General features: G+C 42.9%; 1 protein-coding gene across 1 annotated transcript in view; it reads right to left on the reverse strand.

Moving 5' to 3' along the window:
• Positions 1 to 21,687, reverse strand: part of SLC7A14 (solute carrier family 7 member 14) — a 60,020-nt gene extending 38,333 nt beyond the window's left edge. The window contains exon 1 of the mRNA XM_033211694.1: positions 21,232 to 21,687. Coding sequence (XP_033067585.1) covers positions 21,232 to 21,535 — 304 coding nt within the window. The 5' untranslated portion in view covers positions 21,536 to 21,687. The remainder of the gene's footprint in view (positions 1 to 21,231) is intronic.
• Positions 21,688 to 22,362: the final 675 nt, after the last annotated feature.

Genomic DNA, 22,362 nt, shown 5'->3' on the forward strand with positions numbered 1-22,362 from the left:
CCGGGGAAACCTTGGTTTTTATCCTAGATTATCTAGGGTCCTAGGTTACTGAGTATTGAGGGGCAAGTTACCCTCCTATGGATGAAATGAGGCGGCCAATTAGATATGGTTTAGGATCCCTTCTGGTGCATCACTCTTGGGTTTTACAGCTAAAGTAAACTCTTAATCATCTATTTAGTGAGGGAAGCCCTGTAGAAAATACTGTATGAACCAATGGTTCTCAGTAAAGGTGATGTTGACTCCTAGGGGAATTTTGGAAATATGTGGGAGTGTCTATGGTTCTCATGATGAGTGTGGGCACTTGTGGCATTAAGTGGACAGGGGCCTGGGCTCTTCGTCATTCTGCAATGTGACTGACTCACAGAATGAAGCTCTGTCTTGTATCATATATGACTGCTGATGGCCCCAGTGGACATTCATTTAAGTACAAACCTGTTTATAATTTTTGAACTTGAATTTGTCTCCGTTTTACATATACACACAAAGCATTTTTTTTGCATGGCTTTTTAGACATTGAATTTTCCAGGACTGCAACAGCTGGGTAAATTGAGAGACAGTTGTCATTTGTTTGGTTTAGAATTTACTGAGCTGATCATCATTTTGGAAGACCATCATCAACAACAATGTATTCATGGTCTTTGAGCATCAAATGACAGACCTAGATGAGTCTGCATTTGTGGCTATTGTACTCACAGTGGTTCTACAAATGACTGCAAACATCTGACGACTTCGTCGCATCTCCTAATGTACCCATGCCCCAGCATTCACATGTTGAAATAAATATTGATTTTATTCAAAATTACTTTCATTTGATTTATCTTTCATACTCAGGACATATTTATTTTTTAAAAAATTAAGTGCGTAGGAAGGTAACCATCTCTAGCTTTCATCCAGAATAGTAGAGGAAGCATTACAAAGCATTTATTACCAAAAATGAATCTGGGTGTACTAGGGTAGAGAACCACTGTTTTAAATGAGAGATCAATGGCCAGGCGCGGTAGCTCATGCCTGTAATCCCAGCACTTTGGAAGGGCAAGGCGGGTGGATCACCTGAGGTCAAGAGTTTGAGACCAGCCTGGTCAACATGGTGAAACTCTATTTCTACTAAAATTACAAAAAAAATGAGCCAGATGTGGTGGCGGACGCCTGTAGTCCCAGCTACTCTGGAGGCTGAGGCAGGAGAATCGCTGGAACCCGGGAGCCGGAGGTTGCAGTGAACTGAGATTGTGCCATTGCACTCCAGCGGGGACAACAGAGCAAGACTCTGTGTCAAAAAAAAAAAAAAGAAAAAGAGATTAATGTATAAATAATATTTACTTAATTTGGTGAATCCATTAAAAAATTTTGCCCCTGAGTTACCTTTCTAATCATATTTGCCTTATGCTGTTATCAGAGTGATTTTACATTTTGTGGTCATCCACCAAGTGATTAGAGGGAGAGGCATATTGATTTCAAAAGTACTTATTCATATAGCTAGAGAGAATCAATATGAAATCCAATGTTTAGGTGCAGGCAGCCATCAGTGAGTGGCAGAATGCTGCAGACCACATGATGGAGATTTTCCCTTAGTGTTGGTCAGAGATGGGAAGGAAGTCTAGGTCTTTGAGAAATGTAAAGGATTTATTTCAGCAGGACGAGAGGTAAGAAGCCTGCAAGTCTGACACCTTTTCAATTACCCACCATATAAATCTATTGTAAAATTATTCCTATTTATATTTTGTCCCATTTCTAGTGTTTTATATTTCTGTACCCAGAATTATTTGTGGTTAAATTCATAATTTGCCAGGCTAAAAATCAGTTAGACTTGGAGAGAACTTCCACATTGAAAAGTGGGTTGGGATAAGGTACCAGGAGATTCTCGATTTGCAGTATTCCATTTAATCCTCTTATGTGTATCCCAGATGATGTGTGCTTTGGGGTTTCAGAAAAACATAGTCCTTTTCAATGTGATTTTGCTTTCAAGTTAGAGTCTATGGTTCTATCATATATATAAATGAAGAGCCAACCTTAGGTTTAGTTCTTTCAGACAACCTACATACAATGTTGACCTTTCCAAACTATGCTTACCATAGCACAACCGAACAGCAAAGAGAATCATGACATGCTTCTCCCTCTCTAATTCTGTTGAGTCACTTGCAGCCTACCTGGATTCCCTATAACCCTTTTAGAACCAGGAGGCAAAGCTTCTCCTTCTTAAGAGGGTAAAGGAGAAAGACCCAGCTGGGAGTAGGCAAAAGGAGGGAAATCTATTTTTAAGTGGAGAAGTTTTTCCACTTAAGAGGGAAGTTACTGGAGGTACAGTTTCTGTAATATGATGAATTCAATGATTATCTTGCCTGATCATAAGTGGAGAAAGGCTTCTCCACTTAAGACATGAATTTCCCCCCCCATTCCAGCAAAGAAAGCCATTAGATAAATAAGTACTTTTAAATAAGTGTACTTTCACCTGGAAGGATTAAATCTAGGGGTTATTCACACTTGAATGCCAATTACTCTACTCAGATAGACAGATTTTCCCATTAATACATAGCTTATCTTACTTTGACTATTCCCTAACATACTTATCAGTTAATTTAACAGTTTCCCAAATAACTTTTGACTTTCTAATTTCCTTCCTTTATTCCACACATATTAAGTGTCTACAAAATGAGGCACTGTAATGAATGACAGAGACACAAACGGTAAGACAGATTTCCTGATCTTGAGGCATCTATATTTCAGTCAGGAAAGAGTTTAATAAACAGCTGGTTCCACGCAGCCAGCATTTCATACTATCGAGCATTTATGAGGTGTTCTTGGAGCCCAGTGCAGTGAGCCTGCTTCTTAGGGAGCAGGGTTCTTTGGTTGCTATGGAAGCAGGGAGACTGGGGGAGGGAGCCTTTTAAGCTACTTCTTGGAGGGTGAGCTGGGCTTTGCCAGTCGAAAAAAATAGAGGAAAGGGTGGTTTCAAGCAGACCAAAGGTGTAGCTGGGCTGACACATGCAGGCTACTTTGGAGATTGTGGAAGATGAACCTTCAGAGATGGACTGAGATCGAGTGATTGAGGTGGTGGGACCTTTTTGATAGATGGAAGGACTAGCTGAAAAGGACTGTACTTGTTCATCTTCTTGTATAGTTTAAAGCTCTTTCTTAGTTGTAGAACTCTTTTTTTCACACACAGTCTTATTTGAGAGCCCAATACATAAATAGGTGAAAGCAGGTGGCTCCTTTTGAAGGGGTGGGAGCATGGAGGCTGGTCTGCTCAAGATCTCCTTCATCCCATACCTGCCCAAAGCCCCTGACCCTCCTCTGTGGACTCCCAGGGCTGTACTGAGCATGGGAATGGGAAGGGGTGTCAGTTGCTCATCAGAGTTGTTTTTTTATATTATAGATGATGCATCTGAGCCCCAGATCTGAAGCTGTGTATTCAATTAATGGCAGAGTTTGGGCTAGAACTGAGGTCTCCTGATACCCAGCCTTAGGAGCTTTCTAATTCACTTATTCATTTATCCCATGCACTGGTAAGGTATCATCTCTATGCATCTATATCAGCTTTTAAGGATTCAAAGGTGAACAGGAAGAATACAGTCTCTTTTTTGTGGGCCTTATAGTATCATGGAGGAAACAGACCAGAAAACCAACCAGCCAGAAGGACTGTCCAAAGGGAAAGAGGTTATCAGGAATTATGAGAGGGAGTGGAGGCAGGTGTCCAAGAAAACAATTTGCCAACTTTACAGTTTCATTCAGGCCTCTGGGATCAGCAACAACTGGAGTGTTGCTCAGAGATTTGGTCAGGCTGCCTTGAGTGAGCCATAGGTCACTGATACCAGGCCCTGTTAGGTTTTGCACATACTGTGTCTTATACTTCATACTGTGTAGGCAGGAAGGTTGGGGTGGGCTGATCTAGGAAATGGACGAGGTCAGTGATTTCTCATCCATGAAGTCAGTTCTTCCCAAGAGCCAACTATCTGCCATCTGCCAGACACAGGATGGAATCAGCCGTTGGGCCATACTTGTGAAATTCACTACTTAGGTCCAAACATGTCTTTAAGAAAGTCCTCAACAAATATAGCATTTTGCTGAGTTGTTACTTATTTTCTTCTCATTTTCTCACTTTTCTTAAAACATCCCCGTTCCTTTTATAAAGCCACAGCAGGGCTAAGCCATGCCATATATGTAGCTATGGTTGCTAGTCCTGCCTAAATGTAGATGGGGAATAGGGTACGAAGAGAAATCACAGGACCTCAGAGAGAAATGAAGTGTGAATTCTCTCAGAGACGTTTATTTTCTCCGTGACACCGAGTTCCATATGGTGGGTAATACAGTGTCCCCATTATTGCTGTCTTGAGAAGCAGGTTGCTGGGTTAGGAGAAACATCTATCCAGGCCCTGTCATGGTGCGGCTGGACCCAGTGAACCTGCACTGATGTCCTTGGTTAGCCAAGAAAACTGTGGGTTTCTTTTTCAGGGAGTGACTGGTCAGGTGCTCTGTCCCTTCAGCCTCACTGCTACTGTCTCTTCTACTTGAGCAACCTCGGTCACTCCATCACCTGTCAGGGAAGCCCAGGCAATTTTTATGAATGTGTCTGGAGGAAAAGTAATTTGTCTGGGAATGCCTATGTTTCTTTGTATCTAAGAAGAGACTTATGATTTCTCTGCCCAAGCAGGCCCCATGTGGACAGTAACCACCTGTGTTTAGGGGACAGGCAGCATCATTAATCAGGGGTGTATGACACCATCAGTTATTGAACCTGACAGGGCTCCAATTAAAGTTGGGTAGGGAATAGAGAACTCCCAAGTCCTCCAAACCACAGCACCAATATATCAACATATAAACAGGTAGGAAATAAGTTCTCCTTAGAGTCAGAGAAGTCAGTCCCCCAAACAGGTCAAGGAAGTTTAATAATTTGTTGATTAAATGTAACCAACTGGCTGGGCGCAGTGGGTCACACCTGTAATCCAAGCACTTTGGGAGGCCGAGGCGGGCTGAGGTCGGGAGTTTGAGACCAGCCTGACCAACATGGCAAAACCCTATCTCTACTAAAAATACAAAAATAAGCCCAGTGTGGTGGTGCATGCCTGTAATCCCAGCACTTTGGGATGCCAAGGTAGGCGGATCACCTGAGGTCAGGAGTTTGAGAGCAGCCTGCCCAACATGGCAAAATCCTGTCTCTACTAAAAATACAAAAACTAGCTGGGCATTTGGCAGGCACCTGTAATCCCAGCTACTCTGGAGGCTGAGACAGAAGAATCGCTTGAACCCAGGAGGAGGAGGTTGCAGTGAGCCAAGATCATGCCACTGCACTCCAGCCTCAGCGACAGAGCAGGATTCTGTCTCAAAAAAAAAAAAAAAAAAAAAAGGATGTAACCAACCTATCTGTTTACTCTCTTCTCTAGATCTCCCTCCATGAAAATATTTTGGAGGCTATTGAAGGTACAGTCTCTATAATATGAGGAATTCAAGTGTTATCTGGTCATGCTGTTGTTAATAATCATCATCAGTGTACATTGGTTTATTTGACTGCTTTATCAAATGATAATGATGATGGCAATTGATGATGATGGTGATGATGATGCTCATGTGGTTACTTTCAACTAAACAATCCACAGGGTTATCTGTGCCCCGAGCCTTTCTTCTGGCCCAGATTGGTCCTTCTTCATTGTCGAAGTGGCAAGTGGGCTGGAACTGTCCTTTTCTCTACTCCTAACATTTTTATGTGGGTGGCTTCAGGTTATCATCGAAGGCCACCTTGGAAGGAAAAAGTCACTACAAAAGGGAAAGGCGAACGCACGTGTTTTCTTGGCATCTACCTATGCTAGACTCATTGTACTTGGTTTCACATTTGATGCTCAGACAACCTGGGAGAGAATGCTAAGGCCAGCATCAGCAGCCCCTCCTTGCTTTAGGAGGGGGAGTGAGGTGCCATAGAATTCACACAGCCTCCAGAGAGAGACCCAGAGAGTGGTTATGACAATGAAGTAAGACGTTGCACACAGATCACTTTGCCCAGTGCCTGGGCATACTAAGTAAGGACAAATAGGCCGAGTGCAGTGGCTCAACGTTTGTAATCCCAGGACTTTGGGAGGCAGAGGCAAGCGGATCACCTGAGGTTGGGAGTTCGAGACCAACATGGAGAAACCCCATCTCTAACAAAAATACAAAATTAGCCAGGTGTGGTGGTACATGCCTGTAATCCCAGCTACTTGGGAGGCTGAGGCAGGAGAATCGCTTGAACCTGGGAGGTGGAAGTTGCGGTGAGCCAAGATCATGCCATTGCACTCCAGCCTGGGCAACAAGAGCAAAACTCCATCTCAAAAAAAAAAAAAAAGACAAATAAAATTATTGCTATCTGTGGTCTGGAGCTGGTCAGCCAATTCATTGACCCTGTTTCCCTACCTGGAAAATGGTGATGGTGATACCTACTATGCAGGTTGCTGTGGGTCATCAAAGGACACGTGTTACAGTTCCTGACATATGGTAGGTACTCCTTCAGTGAGAGCTTAGGGCTATTATCCATTGACGAGGAAGAGGAATCCCAGAAAGATTTACTTAGCAGTAGCCTGTGGAGTATTTATACAGGAGCCTTTGCCTCAGAGTGGGATAAAACAGGTTGGAAGCAAGTATTGTTGGCTGATGGTTTTAGAGTCTCAGAGTTGGTAGGAAGATTAGAAATCATCTAGATTCTAGACCAAGCCCTAGGTGTGCTCAATGCACTTGTAAAACAGAACTTGGAGAAATTTCTTCCTAGGTTTGAAATCTTTAATCTAGAAACTTCTTGTTCTGTTCCACAACTGCAATTAGAAATTGTGAGGGTGAAGAGAAGTTTCCCATTTTCTCACTCAACCTCTCTTTGTGAGACCTACTGCCTCTCATCCAGGGGACTCTTATAAGTGGACTAAAAAGGCTTTGTGCAGAAAAGGAAAGGAGACTTGGAGTTGAAGTGACAACCAGCAATTCTCTCCCACCTGAGTATTTCTCAACTCATCACTCTCAGGGAGTAGGCAGTGTCCCATTTCTAAAGCAGGTGAAAGTGGCACTAACAGAGATGACAGATCTCAGAAATTCTGTGGGGGGTCAGCCATACCCCCTGCCCTGAGAATACAATGAGCTGGGTTCAAGGTGAGTGCCGAGAGGACCCACCTGCGCCCTCGCATGGCTTCTCTAGCCCAGATGAAGAGCAAGTGAATGGGGGTTCCACGGGGAGGGGACACATTCTCAGAAGATGACCAGGGAAGGGGAGCCACAGCAAATCTTTCATGGGCCTGCACCCGCTCTCTGAGGGGGGCCTTCCCAAAGACATGAGAGACCCTTCATGACAGGGATGCCAACGCACAGGGAGGGGAAGTACGGGGCCAGAGACTGCGGATTCAGGAGGCTTGTGGGAGGCAATCTTTTGGTGAGGTGGATTCGGTTACAGTGCCTACTTCTGGTTATCCCCCATCCTGTGAAACAAACTTCTATCACTTTCACCTCCTTCCTTCTCCTCTCCCCTTTTCTACTCCCCCACCCCTCAGAACTCTAGGCAGATTCAGCCTTCTATAGGGCACATGTGTACAATTTGCATTTTATGGCGTGAGTGTTGCCCCCTGCTGCTGATCCATGAGGATGGAAGGCTGGCATGTGCTGGGTAAACTGCGGCTGCAGTGTCTTCTGTGCACAACTGATAAAGATGGCAGTTACTGTTCTTCCAAAGAGCCTCACCTACATGGTCCTGATGGATTGTTTATAGCTAAGTAGCTCCTACTGAATGCAACAGCAATGGAGAGTTTTGAGCTAAATTTTGAACAAGAGAACTCCAATGAATGGAATAGTGACTCCCTTGGATACACTGGGGGGCTTCTTGAAAGAAGCTTTCCCACCAAGGAAAATAGCAAGTGCCCTTGGCTGAGCTTATGTATTTTGCCACATAAGCACTCTCCTAATTAAAATAATCTTAGAAATGTTTTCAAAGGAGCAGGTGTTTGTATCTATGCTTCACATGTAAGAGAAACTCATTATACTGCTTATTTTTTTTAAAAGTCTAAGAAATGATAAGCTAGGGCATTTATAAACAAACTTTCAAGAGAAATTAATATAGCCAAGGGCTATTGTTGAATTTATTCCAAGTAGGAAATGTCTGAAGAGTTAATAAGATCTACAGATATATTTGTGCAAATATGTGTATATGCATATATATGTAAATGTATACATTATATATATGTTTTCAATTACTTTGTGAGGGACTTATGGCCAGATCTATGAGAGTGACCAGTGGTGAGGAATAGTATATAAAATGTTTGTGATGCATATTAGCAAATAATTGTTTTTCACATACATACTCTTGACTCTTAAAAAGGCACAGGCACAGGTTGTGTCTAGGACAAATGGATTCCTTGGGTTGTTAAATAAAGGATCCATTCTCTTGCTTGCTGTTTGCTCTTCTCCATGCTAATGCTTCCCTTTGCACTGTGGTGTTTGCCTTCATTACACCCCAGAAATTGCCATCTCTAACCCACAAGCTGTCAACAGAATGGCCTTTTATCAGTGTCCCTGCAGCTTGTGATGCAAACACTTATTCCCTCTCTGTTCCCTTGTGTAAGAATCTGTTCTTCCTTTGGTTTCACTCACTTTCTTCTGCCCACTTCTTTTCTTTCTTCATCATTGCTTCTTATTTATTCATCTCCATCTGTGTGTAGTCATTTAACAAAGTTCTCCCTTCAGTTCTTTCCTCTCCTTGCACCCTTTGCTTTGGTGATCTCACCTCCTTGCCAGGGCAAGTGTCAGGAGCTCTTTGATTCCTTGGGGTGGCTGTGGCTCCTTGTCTGCAGCCTCTGTGAACTAGCAACATGAGGAGTGGGCCAGAGTGTTCAAAGTAGATGGCCCGGCACATGCAAAGCTCCTGAGCTGCTGTGATCAGCCAGTTAGACTCCACTCAGAAAGTCTGCCTGTGCAGACCTCTGACGGCGAGGGCTGGTGTTTGGCATAACTCCTCTTCATGAGTTTTCATCAACATTCCTGTCTCAGGTGTTTTCCACGGCCGTCGGCAGGTACCATGCCTTACTTATCTCTGCATCTCTAGCGTCTATTTCAGTGCACCAAGTTGAAGCTGCTTAAGTATTACTTCTTCAGAAAAAGTACTTTGTCATGATACCTTGTTTATTTTCCTTTATAGCACTTGTCACTGTTTGTAATTATTATACATATTTATTTACTTGTTTTGAGGCACGGCCTATTAATGTGTTTTAAGGCATAGCCTTATTAAAGGAGGCTGTTCCTGTAAAGAAGAGAATTCTTCTTGGGCATATACTTTCAGAGTCAAAAGCATAGTCTTTGCACAGGGTTCATCTGGAGGAAAGTGAGTAGGAGGCAAGTCTACCAGTCTTTTTGCTAGGGGCGGACTGAGGAGCTTCAGCATTGGCACCAGGACTACTCATTTGCGTTAAGAACCTAGCCTTGTCAGGTTGGAAACTGGCCAGTAGTCTTGGTAGTGGTGATAATAATAACACAAACATTACTGAGCATTTACTATGTGCATGGGCATATTAAGCACTTTACATACAAAATCTTAATCTTCACAAGATGGTTATGATGCAGAAACTAATAAAATTTCCATTTGCAGATGATGAATCCAAGATCTCAACAGGTTATTAGGACTTCTCAACCTTTTCCACATCACATAACCCACCTTGAAGATAATATTTGGGCTAGGCACAGTGGCTCATGCCTGTAATCCCAGCACTTTGGGAGGCCGAGATGGGCGGATCACCTGAGGTAGGAGTTCTAGACCAGCCTGGCCAACACAGCGAAACCCCATCTCTACTAAAAATACAAAAATTATTCCTGCATGGTGGTGTATGCCTCTAATCCCAGCTACCCAGGAGGCTGAGGCAGGAGAATCGCTGGAACCCCGGAGGCAGAGGCTGCTGTGAGCTGAGATCATGCCATTGCATTCCATCCTGGGTGACAGAGTGAGACTCTGTCTCAATCTACATATACATACTTGCATGGATGTGGAAAGGAGGTAATGTATAAAAGGGTGAGGCTGCTCACTAGCCTGGGGCCTGTAGCACTTTCCAGGTGTCCTAAAGCTGAAGGATTCATATTTTAGCACACCTAAAGTTTCAGCAACCTGTTTGGAAAGCTCTAGGGTTAAGTGTATTTCCCAAGTCATACAAGGAGAAAATGGCAAAGCAGGGCTTGAACAGAGGCAGTTCAGCTACAGGGACTAATTGCATCTGGCTCCTAGATGCTAGCTGGGGTTAGGACGTGTGTTGGGTTGCAGGAGAGCTGAGACAATAGGCCCTTCTTTACAAATCTTTCCCCTCCCTGGGTCGCTTTTCATGCAAACTAATGAGACAGGCAATCTAATTCAAACTCTTCATTTATCAGCGGCGGAAACTGAGATCAGGTCATGTGAATGACTTACCTGAGGGCCCTGAACTGCTGAGGGTGAGAGTTGGAATTAGACCCCAGGTGTCCCGACTTCTGACCAGGCCTGATTGTCTCTTGCAGCACTCACAATTATTTCACGTGTGTGTGTCTTGTTTCTTCATATTGATATCAAGCCCTTTGTCTCAAAGTTCTTTCCCATGTTCTGCAGCATCTCCTGCTATGCTGGGCCCAGAGAAGGTGGTCAGTACCTCCCACAGCCATGCTAGGTGCTCATGGAGTGCACTGTCCACACTACTAGGTGCTGCAGAAGCCCAGGTTTTCCTGGCTTTGCTGGAGGAAACTCATTATCACCATCAACAATGTGAGAAACTTGCAAATTTCTATTAAAATGTGCTCACCTTCTCTGAATTGGTAACTGACATCCTTCCTACAGGGCTGTCAATTGATCCCTATATAGAAGAGCTACATGAACTTTACAACACCTTTCTCCTCACTGCTGACAGGTGACAGAAAGATGCTGAGCTTACAAGTTATCTTCATGACCTGACTTAGAGAAGTTTTGATCTGTAGTGCTCTTAGAAAAGTGCTCTGCTAATCAATAGGGTGATGTACAGGGTCTTTTGAAGCCCCAATAAAAGTGAGGGTTCCTTGATTCATTTGGTTCTCTTTGGTGAGTTTTTAAATTTAAGGGTGGGCCAGGCACGGTGGCTCACACCTATAATCCCAGCACTTTGGGAGGCTGAGAAAGGAGGATGGCTTGAGGCCAGGAGTTTGAGACCAGCCTGGGTAACATAGCGACACCTGTCTCTACAAAAAAAAAAAAAAAAAAAAAAAAAAGAAGGAGAAGAAGAAGAAGAAAAAAAAAAGAAGAAGAAGAAGAAAAAAAAAAAGAAGAAAGAAAATTAGTTGGGTGTGATGATGCACACCTATAGTCTCAGCTACTGAGGAGGCTGAGGTGGGAGGATTGCTCGAGCCCAGGAGTCTGAGGAGGCAGTGAGCCATGATCACGCCACTGCACTCCAGCTTGGAGGACAGAGTGAAATCCTATCTCAAAAATAAATAAATAAATAAATAACAAATTTGGAAGTCTGTGTCTGTATGGAGCAGCCTGGGGGTCATGGTCTCTGGAATCAGGCTGAATCATATTTAGACTCAGCCTTTGCCACTGACCACCTTGTAGCCCTGGACAAGTCACCTAACCTCTCTGAGCCTCAGTTTTGTCATCTGCAAAATGAGTATAGTAATGGCATTTATTTTGTAGGGTTTGTTGGGATGATGCAAAATTTTTCAGCTAGTGTGAGGCACAGCAAAACTGCTCTGGTTTAGTTTTATGATGAGTCACAAAATTGGGACCTTAATATCCACGTGATAGGAAGATTGAGAGAATTAAATGAGACAATGTATGCATAGTGCCTGGTGCACAGTATTTGCCTAATAACAGTAAAACTGATAGTAATAATAATATGAACTAACATTTATCATGTGCTTGCTAAATTATATCTTAGAGACTTTATAAGCATCAGGAGTGGCTGCATCATTATTATGATTTTGACCTATGGCTCTGTATTTGGACATTTGAGAGAGCTAGTCTTTCAGAGATTTGAGGACTGGCGTGCACTTGTTCATCTTTGCATTTCCTTCCCGTCCTCACAATATCCTGCCTCTTCCACTCCACAGTGTTGTTAACAGCAGTTTCCAGAGGTGTTTCGGGGAACAAACAAATGCAAGTTGTGGAATGAATGACTAATCCTAGATCATGGAGGAGTTGCAAAGGACCAACCCTCCTATTTCACCTCTCAAGGCTGTCTTCAATTTCAGGAGGGAAAATCGTTTATTGTTCTGAAAGATAAAACAGGGGAACTTGTCAGACTAGCTATATAGACTGAGTCTTTAGAAATCTTTCTTTGATCATGAAACTCAAACCCAAGATGAATACTGGAATGGGGAGCCTACGTTTGAGCTTTGCAAGAACCCGCCCGGGAGGAGGCTGGGAACCTGTGGAGAGACATCTGCTCAACAGGGCTCTGCTCTCTTACCTCCTCCCCAGGGATTCCATTACCATGAGCTTGCCTGATGATGGATCATGAGGTGCCAAAGATCAAATGAGGATGTCAGGAGACACAGATTATAAACCCTAATGCCAAATCATAAACTAAGGGTACCGAGAAAAATGCTGCTCAGTGTGATGACCCTTCATTGCCTTTCAGACACAATCAATGGGAATTGATCACAATTAATTCACATCTAATGAGAAAGATTTCCTGGCTTCAAAGATCTCAGAGATAGCTTGCTGAAATGGCAGAGCATGAGCTTTGGAATGCTACAGTCATAGATTTGAGTTCTGGCACCGCACTGAATAGCAGTGGGACTTTCAGGAAGCTCCTTTAACCTCTGACTCTGGCTCCTTGTCTGTAGAGCAGAACAGTCATCCCTCCCTCCACAGGGTTGGTGAGGATGGGAAGGAAGTGCTGCATGAAAGCGCCTTCCGCGGTGTGCTAGGCGCAAAGATGAGTTCTAGACCCCTCGTGGTGTTCTGTGGTGGTCTTCTTTGCTAGAGTTTTCTGTTTCTACTTTCATTTTCTGGCACCAGAACTGTGTTGCAAAATCTATTATTTTTAATGACATTGTTTCAATAGTTTCTCTATTATATGTCTTTTCTTGCCTAGAAAGAGCCTTTCTTGCTGTCCCTCCTTGTCCCTCATCTACTCATGCCCAAATTCTCTTCATCCTAAGCTTCCTTTTGGCCTTTCAGGGACTAGGGCTTCATATCTCCTGTATGTTTCATGGAATATGTGCATAACAGCTTCCCTGCCTCCATTCTCTTTCCACTGTATTACTAAAGTGCATATCTGGTCATGTCACTGAACTTCTTAATGCCTAGAGGATGATACCTAACCTTCCCGGTGTGGCCCTCAAATCCCTCCTTTGAGAACCTTCTTTGTTTAGTGAATTACCTCAATAAATTATTTTGGTTGGGGAAAGATATTCTTTGGAGAATGACCAGGATGAACTTGGAGGGTGATGAAGAAATAACTGCTTGGTAGGATATGGACGGAGTTTTAGGGCTTGAAAATGAGCAGAGTAGAAGGTGAGGTTATGGGAGAAAGGCCGCCCATCCATGGGGCTAACAGCTGGTGCCAAGAAGAAGAGAGGGTTGGTGGATGTTCCCTAAAGGCAAAGAGAATTGGAGTGTACTATATTCAAGAGAGAGCTTGCTGTTTGCTAGGATTGACTGTACTATATCTCCCATTTCTGGTCCAAACTTTCCATAAAGTCTATGGCACACACAATCTTGCATTACTGACGCTTTGTTCAGATGAGTTTGACAATGATGATAAAGAAAGGGGACAGCAGGTAGAAGGTAAAATGCAAAGTGGAAACAGAGACTCTGTAGAAGCAGAGACTTAGAGCCAGAAGAGTGAAGAGGAAGGTCAGCTTCACAACTCCCTACATTTACTGAGGGGGACCTTAGATTTTCCCATTGTAAATTGGGAATCAGAACAAATTTTATTTAAATATTGCAGAAAAAATTGACCTCAGCAAACTGGAAGGCTTCGGGATTTTGCATCCATTAGAGATGTGGCAGTGGCAGCCAGTTTTTCCTTTCCTTCCTATCAACGGAATTCTGTAATTCTGGAGTTGGCAAAATACCCAGTTAGAAGACTATACTTCTCAGCCTCACTGCTGTGGCCAGATGTCTAAGTTTAGGCCAACGTCAGTGGGAGAAATGCGGAAGGACTTATAAGAAAGATTCTTAAAAAGAGGACAGAAAGGGGCCGGGCATGGTGGCTCACGCCTGTAATCCCAACACTTAGGGAGGCAAAGGAGGGCAGATCACCTGAAGTCAGGAGTTTGAGACAAGCCTGCCCAACATGGCAAATCTCCGTCTCTACTAAAAATACAAAAATTAGCCAGGCATGGTGGTGGGTGCCTGTAATCCCAGCTACTTGTGAGGCTGAGGCAGGAGGCTCACTTGAATTCAGGAGGCAGAGGTTGCAGTGAGCCGAGATTGTGCCACTGCACTCCAGCCTGGGCAGCGGAGTGAGACTCTGTCTCAAAACAAGCAAACAACAACAAAAAAGGGGACAGAAAGGTAAGGAATCACCTGCCCCAACTTTCCATTTTTCTTCCTGCCTTCTGGAACTCAGACATACTGACTGGAGCTTCGTCAGTCATCTTGAGTCTTGAGTTACCTTGCAATGGAAGCCAAATGTCTGACTGGCACAGCAGAAAAATAAAGGGGCCTGTGTCCCCATGTCTGAGAGGCCACAACAGCTGCCTCTCTCCAGGCTTCTTGTACACAGGACAGAAATGAAATTCTCCCTTATTTTGGTGTTCTGTTATCTGCAATTGAATGTAATGTAATCTGTTAATACAGTAGCAGGGCAGCAGAATGATTAAGAAGTAAGCTCTGGAGTTAGACTGCTTTCACTCCATTCCTCATGCTGTCACCTCTTAAGCAGGAGCCTTAAGCAAATTACCAAACCTTTCAGAATCCTCTGTTTTCTCATCTGCAATATGCAGTAAGTGTAACACTGTTTGTCATATATGGTTGTTGTGAAGATTAAGTAAAATAATGTGTTAAGCACTTAGAACTCTTTTGGTACAAAGTAGGTACTCAATAAGTGGTAGTTGCCACTACGACTATTACATTGTTATGACTATTATTGCTATAGTCACTTATCAGGTTTGGCATTTATCACCATCAATAAGCAATGGGACCCAATAGCAATGGGTCCTTTGGAAATAGATAAAAGGCAATTTCTTGCCTATTCTTGGTACTGCCCCAGGACTGATACATGGTAGGAACCCAGTACATTTTTACTGAACCTTGTCTTATTAGATTTTTGCCAAATATTTCTTATAAGTAGATGAAAAAATTATAAGTATTGTGTTCCAGGGAAAGGACTGATGCTGTGTATGCATACTGTTGTTGAATCCTTACCAATAACGTTTGAAAAATGGGCTTGAAGGGTTACTATAGAAAGTGTATGAGCTTAGGAGTGATTCAGACCTATATTCTGTTTGAGGAACAATTTTAATAATGTTAAAAGAGAACTGGACATAAATTTACAAAAAAAGTTAAATCTGCTTCTCTTCCACTACTCATAAGAGCCTCTTGCGGCTTGAAATGACTGGATGTCACTGGCACGATGGCTTTGCTGTGTTTCATCTATAGCCAACTACATTAGAGAACCACTGTAAACCATCCTGCCTCCACCCTTCAGTCTCTCCAAAAGGCTGTAGGTGGGAACCACGAAGAAAAAAAATGGTTTCCTCTATCTAGTTTATACAATCTGCAATATACAAAAGGGTTTTTAGGGTTGGCATGGCTATGGGCTCTGGTTGTGGTCTACTGAGCTATTGAAGAGTAGATAAGACCTTTTGGACAAAGCACAAGCTGCTTCCTCTGATAAGTTTTCTTCCACTTGTGACAGGGCAGTGGGCAATTATAACGTTGGGGTGGGACTAGTGGGAGGAGCGTGGCAAGTTGCTGTAACTTCCCAGCTTGACAAATCGTAAAGAAAATAGATTGCTCTCTGAGTCAGATTTGTTTCATATTATAAGCTGGTTTGCATAGCATGGGGAATGGCCAAAAACTCTCTTAAGATTGTGTGGTCCAAATAGTTTCCATTATGTTGGTGCAAAAGTAATTAGAATTAGAATTCCCTGGGGAACTTTAAAAAATTCCAATGCCTAGGCCAATTGAATTAGAAACTCTGGAGGTGGTGCCTGGGCATCAGTATTTTTAAAAAGAAATAAACAGAAATTAAAAGACAAGTCACAAACTGGAGAAAGTATTTGACAAAATACATACCTAATATAGGACTTGTCTCCAGAATATATAAAGAATGCTTAACAGTTAATAATAAGAAAATAAAAAACCCAATTAAAAAAGGACAAAAGGGTGGGGCATGGTGGGTCATGCCTGTAAGCCCAGCACTTTGGGAGGCTGAGGTGGGCAGATCATGAGGTCAGGAGTTCGAGACTAGCCTGACCAATATGGTGAAACGCCATCTCTACTAAAAATACAAAAATTAGCCAGGTGTGGTGGTGTGTGTCTGTAGTCTCAGCTACTCAGAAGGCTGAGGGAGAAGAATCGCTTGAACTCGGGAGGCAGAGCTTGCAGTGAGGTGAGATTGCACCACTGCACTCCAGCCTGGACGACAGAGCGAGACTTCATCTAAAAAAAAAAAAAAAAAAAAAAAAAACGGGCAAAATATTTAAATAGACACTTTACCAAGGAGAGCACGTGGATAACAAACCCATAGAAAGATGTCCAACATCATTAGTAATTAGAGTAATGCAAATTAAAACCACATTGAAATATTGCTATATATCTTTTAAAATGGCAAACAAACAAACAAAACAATGACAAAAAACAACACTTGACAATTCTGAGTGCTGACAAGGAACTGGAACTTTCACATGTTCCTGTGCGAGTCAAAAATACAATACTTTGGAAAAAAGCTTGGCTGTTTATTCTATAGTTGAGCATTCACTTACCATACAAACTAACAACTTCACTCCTAAGTATTTACTTGAAAAACCACAACTTGTGTTTATATAAAAACCTACACGTAAATATTTGCAGTGAGTTTATTTATATCGGCCATAGACTGGAAATAACCCAGTTGTCCTCCAACTGGTAAAAGGCTAAACAAATGGTGGTATAGCCATACAATGGGAAGAAAATGGAACAACATTCTGATACACACAACAACATGAATGAATTTCAAATGCATCTTTACTAAGTGAAAGAAAGCAAACTTAAAAGGTTATATACTGAATGATTCTATTTACATAATGTTCTGGAAAAGGCAAACCGATAGGGACTGAAAACAAATCAGTGGTTGCCAGGGGCTGGGAGTGGGAGGAGGGATTAACTACAAAGAGGCAGCATGGAGAAATTATTTTAGGGGTGATGGAGCTCTTCTGCATCTTGATTGTGGTGAAGCTTACATGATTATATGTGTTTATCAAAGCTCATAGAAGTGTATATAAAAAAAGGATGCATTTTATGATACATAATTATAATTCAATAAAACTGAACTCCAAAATCCATTTTTCATTAATACAGAAAAAAAAAAGTTGCCAAGTGATTTAAACCCATAGCCAGGGTTGAGTTGTTGGCATTATCTCTCAACCTATCTATCAACAGATTTGAATGTGGGTTCTGTCATTTAAACTTCAGTTTGCACATTTTCCACGTATGTGAAATTGGAGATAATAAAACCCACTTTAAAGAGAGAAAGAGTTTTAAGGGTCATGCTCTCTGGAAAGCACCTAATTTAGGGTTTGGCACAAAATAATAACCACTTATTTAGTGCTATGTGCTCGGCAACATACCAGACAATTAATATGCATCTCTTTTAGTCTTGATAACAACCCTATGAAGTAGGTATTATTCTTTTTAAAGTGGAGAAACTGAAGTTCAGAGAAATTATGGAGCTTGCTCAAGGTCTCATAGCTAGTCAGTGGCTGAACCAGGTTTCAAGTCTAAACTGAATGTTATTGATTGCTGTACTACTTCTGAAATCTTTATTTCAAACATCCCACTCTTTATCATTTCCATCACTTCCTAGCTTTCTATCTCATTTTCCCAGTATTTTTATGGCAATGATATCTTGACCTCATTGACAATTCCAATTTCTACCGATTATACCACTTTTCATGAGTCGCCATCACTCTTGTGTTTTCACTTCCCTTCTTAGCCAGCCTAGATTATGTGATTCAGCACAGTTTACTCTTCCTTCAAAAATACCCTTAACCCCATTACTTTTTTCTCCCTCTGCTTGGAAAAAGTTAAATCTAAGTTAATCCCAACTTTCTCTTTACTTCATTCTTGCAACTAAGCAGTGATTATTGCTGGAGATAAATGCACAATTGTGGAGACTGGACTCACCCTCAGGTGAGCCAGGTTTTAATTAAGACCAGGAGAAAAGGACCATGTGTTTAAAAGGATGAAGACATAGGGGAGTTTGATTATTGTGGTATGGAGAAGCAGTGGGAAGTTTTGCCAAAGGTGAGGCAATATGTGATGATGATGTGAAAGTGGAAAGAAGACACTTGGAGCGGCATTTCCTTTAGTTTAGTGACCAACAATCACAAGAGTGACAGGCCTGCTTGAAGAAACCTGCTATAAATATGCTAACACTGGCGTAAGTTATAATATTTTGGTCCTGGCCTGGCTAGGGGCTCTGGGAGGATTCCAAATGGCCTCAGTGGCTAGATAAGTCAGTAACACAGTATAGAGAAGTGTTATGGATGGGGCAATATGCGGAGAGGGGGAATCCTGTTTTAGGGAGAGGTAGGGTTTTTTCTTCTTGTGCTTGGTGCTGTGGTGAAGGCCTCAGTTACTGGGCAGGACCAGGGTCTTTAATGGAGGTGGGCTCGTGATGTGCTGGTGAAGGTTTAACAACTGACTCTCTGAACAACAGTAACAACAACAAACACATAGTCCCTTCATAGCTGATTCCAAGTTAACAACATGACATCATTGAATGTAAAGTTGGAAAGAGGTATGCACAATCAGTACTCTTGGCAGCTGGTGTGAGCTGGCTCCAGCATAACACAGGCTGGGCCAATCTCAGGCTCTCCATGTAAGCAGTGGAAAAGTCCAGATTATATACTGCCCATGAGCACTGTGATGGGGTAAGGGGCAGGCTCTGATTTACAGATGTAATATATCCTGTGAAGAATAAGACACAGGTAATTCATTCACAAAAATCACTGTGGTCTGGGAGACTGGGTCAAAATAGGATGAGATCTATTGAAAACTGTGTAGTCTTCATTAATCTGATGCATCGGCCCTGTGCCTTCCGTGGAAACCTCTGAGTATATGGCTGCCTTTTGTCCTACTATCTACATTCTGTTCCACATGATAACACGTTTAGATCTAGAAACTCATGGTAAGTCAATTTCTTTGTCAAAAAAGTTTGGAGGTAATTGTTATCACAGTAATAGAATTGCAAGTATTTCCAAAATTCACCCATGTGAATAATTTACTTTCATCAATAGGAGAGAAAACCCCTCAATTCTGAAGAAACCTCAACTATTAGGATATTCATGCTTGTGAGAGGATGACTTCAGGAGAGAAAGGGATAAATGGTAAAACCAACAGGAAAGAGAAGACATGACAGGAGGTTAATAAACTCAGCTTATTTTCCTTATCAAATTAAAGAGACATTAAATACAAACCAGCACACTTTCTGGTTTCATGTTTGTAGTCTGTATTTTATGTGAAGTCTATTCTACATGTATGACATTAATGTAGTGCTTTTCTTATGATGGCACACATTGGTACACAGAATTCCCAATATAAGTTATAATTCCTACTTCTCCTGAAATATTTGAAGAGACCAAGACATTCACTGTCAGTACATGGGTTGGCCCACATGATCTGCCACCCTAAAACCCAGAAAAGCCTCATGCTTTTGCAATGCAATCATCAAGAAGCAGGAGGTTTTCCTTTCTCAAGTTGTCCATTGGCCTACTCCAGCAATTCTGGGAAGATATTGTAGATCGCTACTCAAGAGAAGGGGAAGGAAAAGGAAAAGGCAATAGGAGAGCCATTTCTACAAAGTATAGGTGTGTAAGTCCTGGCACCTTGTTTTAAAAAATGAGTTTTATGATTCTTTCTCAAGGGGAGACAAGGAGCTGCTAGTGGACCTGTCACTGTGCAATATAAATCTGTGGAGGTGTTTGTGGCAGATGGCGCACTGTGATTCTCACAAGGGCTTTAAATCTCCTGGCCTGGCTTCCTTCTCCTTGGGGGCTCGATGCCAGTTTGAGGTTTATCAAATCCCAATCATACCAGATTTATTGACTTGTCATTTTGCTGCTCTGCCTATCTTTATTACTTATATCTTAGCTGTATCCTTCCCCTCTCCCTCAAGAGGATTGACCTATCTTCCAGTGTAAAGGACAGTTAAAATAAAAACAGAGCCATTAGAACATGACAGGGAATGAGAAGCTGGGAGATGTATGAGAACCAGAATAATTCTCTGTATTGAAAAAATAGGCAGGGAGTGGAAGCTCATGCCTGTAATCCCAGCACTTTGGGAGGCTGAGGCGGGTGGATCACCTCAGCCTCCCAAAGTGCGGGGTCAGGGGTACGAGACCAGCCTGGCCAACGTGGTGAAACTCTGTCTCTACTACAAGTACAAAAATTAGCCAGGCGTGGTGGCACGCACCTTTAATCCCAGCTACTCAGGAGGCTGAAGCAGGAGAATTGCTTGAACCTGGGAAGTGGAGGTTGTAGTGAGCTGAGATCGCGCTATTGCACTCCAGTCTGGACGTCAGAGCAAGACTCTGTTTTTTTTTTTTTTTTTTTTAAACCCAGAAAACAAAAAACAAAAAACAACAACAAAAAAGAAGGCCAGGCACGGTGGTTCATGCCTGTAATTCCAGCACTTTGGGAGGCCGAGGCAGGTGGATTAGTTGAAGTTAGGAGTTTGAGACCAGTCTGGCCAAAATGGTGAAACCCCGTCTCTACTAAAAATACAAAAATTAGCCGGGCATGGTGGCCGGCGCCTATAATCCCAGCTACTCAGAAGGCTGAAGCAGGAGAATTGCTTGAACCCAGGAGGCAGAGGCGGAGGTTGCAGTGAGCTGAGATCACGCCACTGCACTCCAGCCTGGGTAACAGAGCAAGACTCCATCTCAAAAAAAAAAAAAAAAAAAAAGGAAGCTACTAACTATAATTAAGTCAAAACCTGGCCCTAACCTCCCTGGAAGTCAAGGCAAAAAACAGGATTATGATCCACTTTTCTGCCACTTCATACATCTCACCACTAAATACTCCGAAGAAGGGGTATGAGCAGTGACCAGGCTGGTAAGCACATTTTCCACAGTACTTCCTTGCATGAAGACACTTACCTGATAATATGGATGCGACGGCTGCAATGATGAAGGACACAATGACACCAGGTCCTGCCATTTCCTTGGCCACCAGGCCAGAGACCACATACATGCCAGTGCCCACACAGCTGCCAACGCCAAGAGAGATGAGGTCCACTGTGGTGAGCACCTGGGCTAGCTTAGTTCCATGTGCTGTGGTGGCCCCAGTTCCCTCTAGCATGGACTCCACTGGTTTGGTGCGTAGGATTCTGGAGTGCATTGCATACCAGGCAGCCCCCCACTGCACCCGCCGGGGGTCCAGTGAGGTGAGGAAGCCACTCATCTTGAGCGATAGGGGATGCAGTGAAGGTCAGCTGATGGAAGGGGGCTACAAAGCCTTAGTGGATGGTTCTGGAACTCATCTAGTGAACAGGGATCTCCCTTTTAGGAAAGGTCCAGAGGGACCCAGTGCAGCCTTCTCCTGGGCATGAATGTCTGCAGGAAAAACACAAGAGAGCAGAAGATGAGACCGAGTGAGAAACAAACCTTGACTTGGAGGGATGGTTGGAGGTTAATGTCCTGAACTGGTAGAACTGGTCTACCTGTGTGCTCATAACATGAGAGGGTTCCATGGTTCCACTCTCCTTGCTCTTCTCTCCAGTCCTAAAGGACTGTTGGCACGTGCACTGTGCTGCACAGTCATCCTGATGAGGATGGTCTGAGTTAGGGCTCTGCCACTTACTGCTCTGTGGTCTTGGGTAAGCCACATCTGTGTTTCGGTCTCAACTGTCCAATGGGGCAATACAGTCTCTCTCTTAGTGTTGATGTGAAGATTAGATGAGCGACGTCCATAAGGAGCTTAAGAAAATGCCTGGCATATGGAAAGTGCTCGTCCATCTCACCTCTATCTCTTACTTGACTCTGCCAACACTTGGTCTGTGATTCTTGGGCATATTTTGAGGGGGGACGATATCTACATTTTTTAACATAAGGATGTAAAATGGATCCATGAGTCTCAAGAGGGGCCATGCCACCACATGGGTTATTTTGGCACTTGGCTCCCAAATGAAACAAAAAATGTTTTGGGGATTTTTTTTAAACTCTCAAACATTGGAATGGTGGGGAGTACTCCTGGCATCTGGGGGGACCCTGAGATGTGAAATGTGTAGG

Source organism: Trachypithecus francoisi, unplaced genomic scaffold (assembly GCF_009764315.1).
Source record: "Trachypithecus francoisi isolate TF-2019V2 unplaced genomic scaffold, Tfra_2.0 Lachesis_group0, whole genome shotgun sequence".
Taxonomy (NCBI): Eukaryota; Metazoa; Chordata; class Mammalia; order Primates; family Cercopithecidae; genus Trachypithecus; species Trachypithecus francoisi.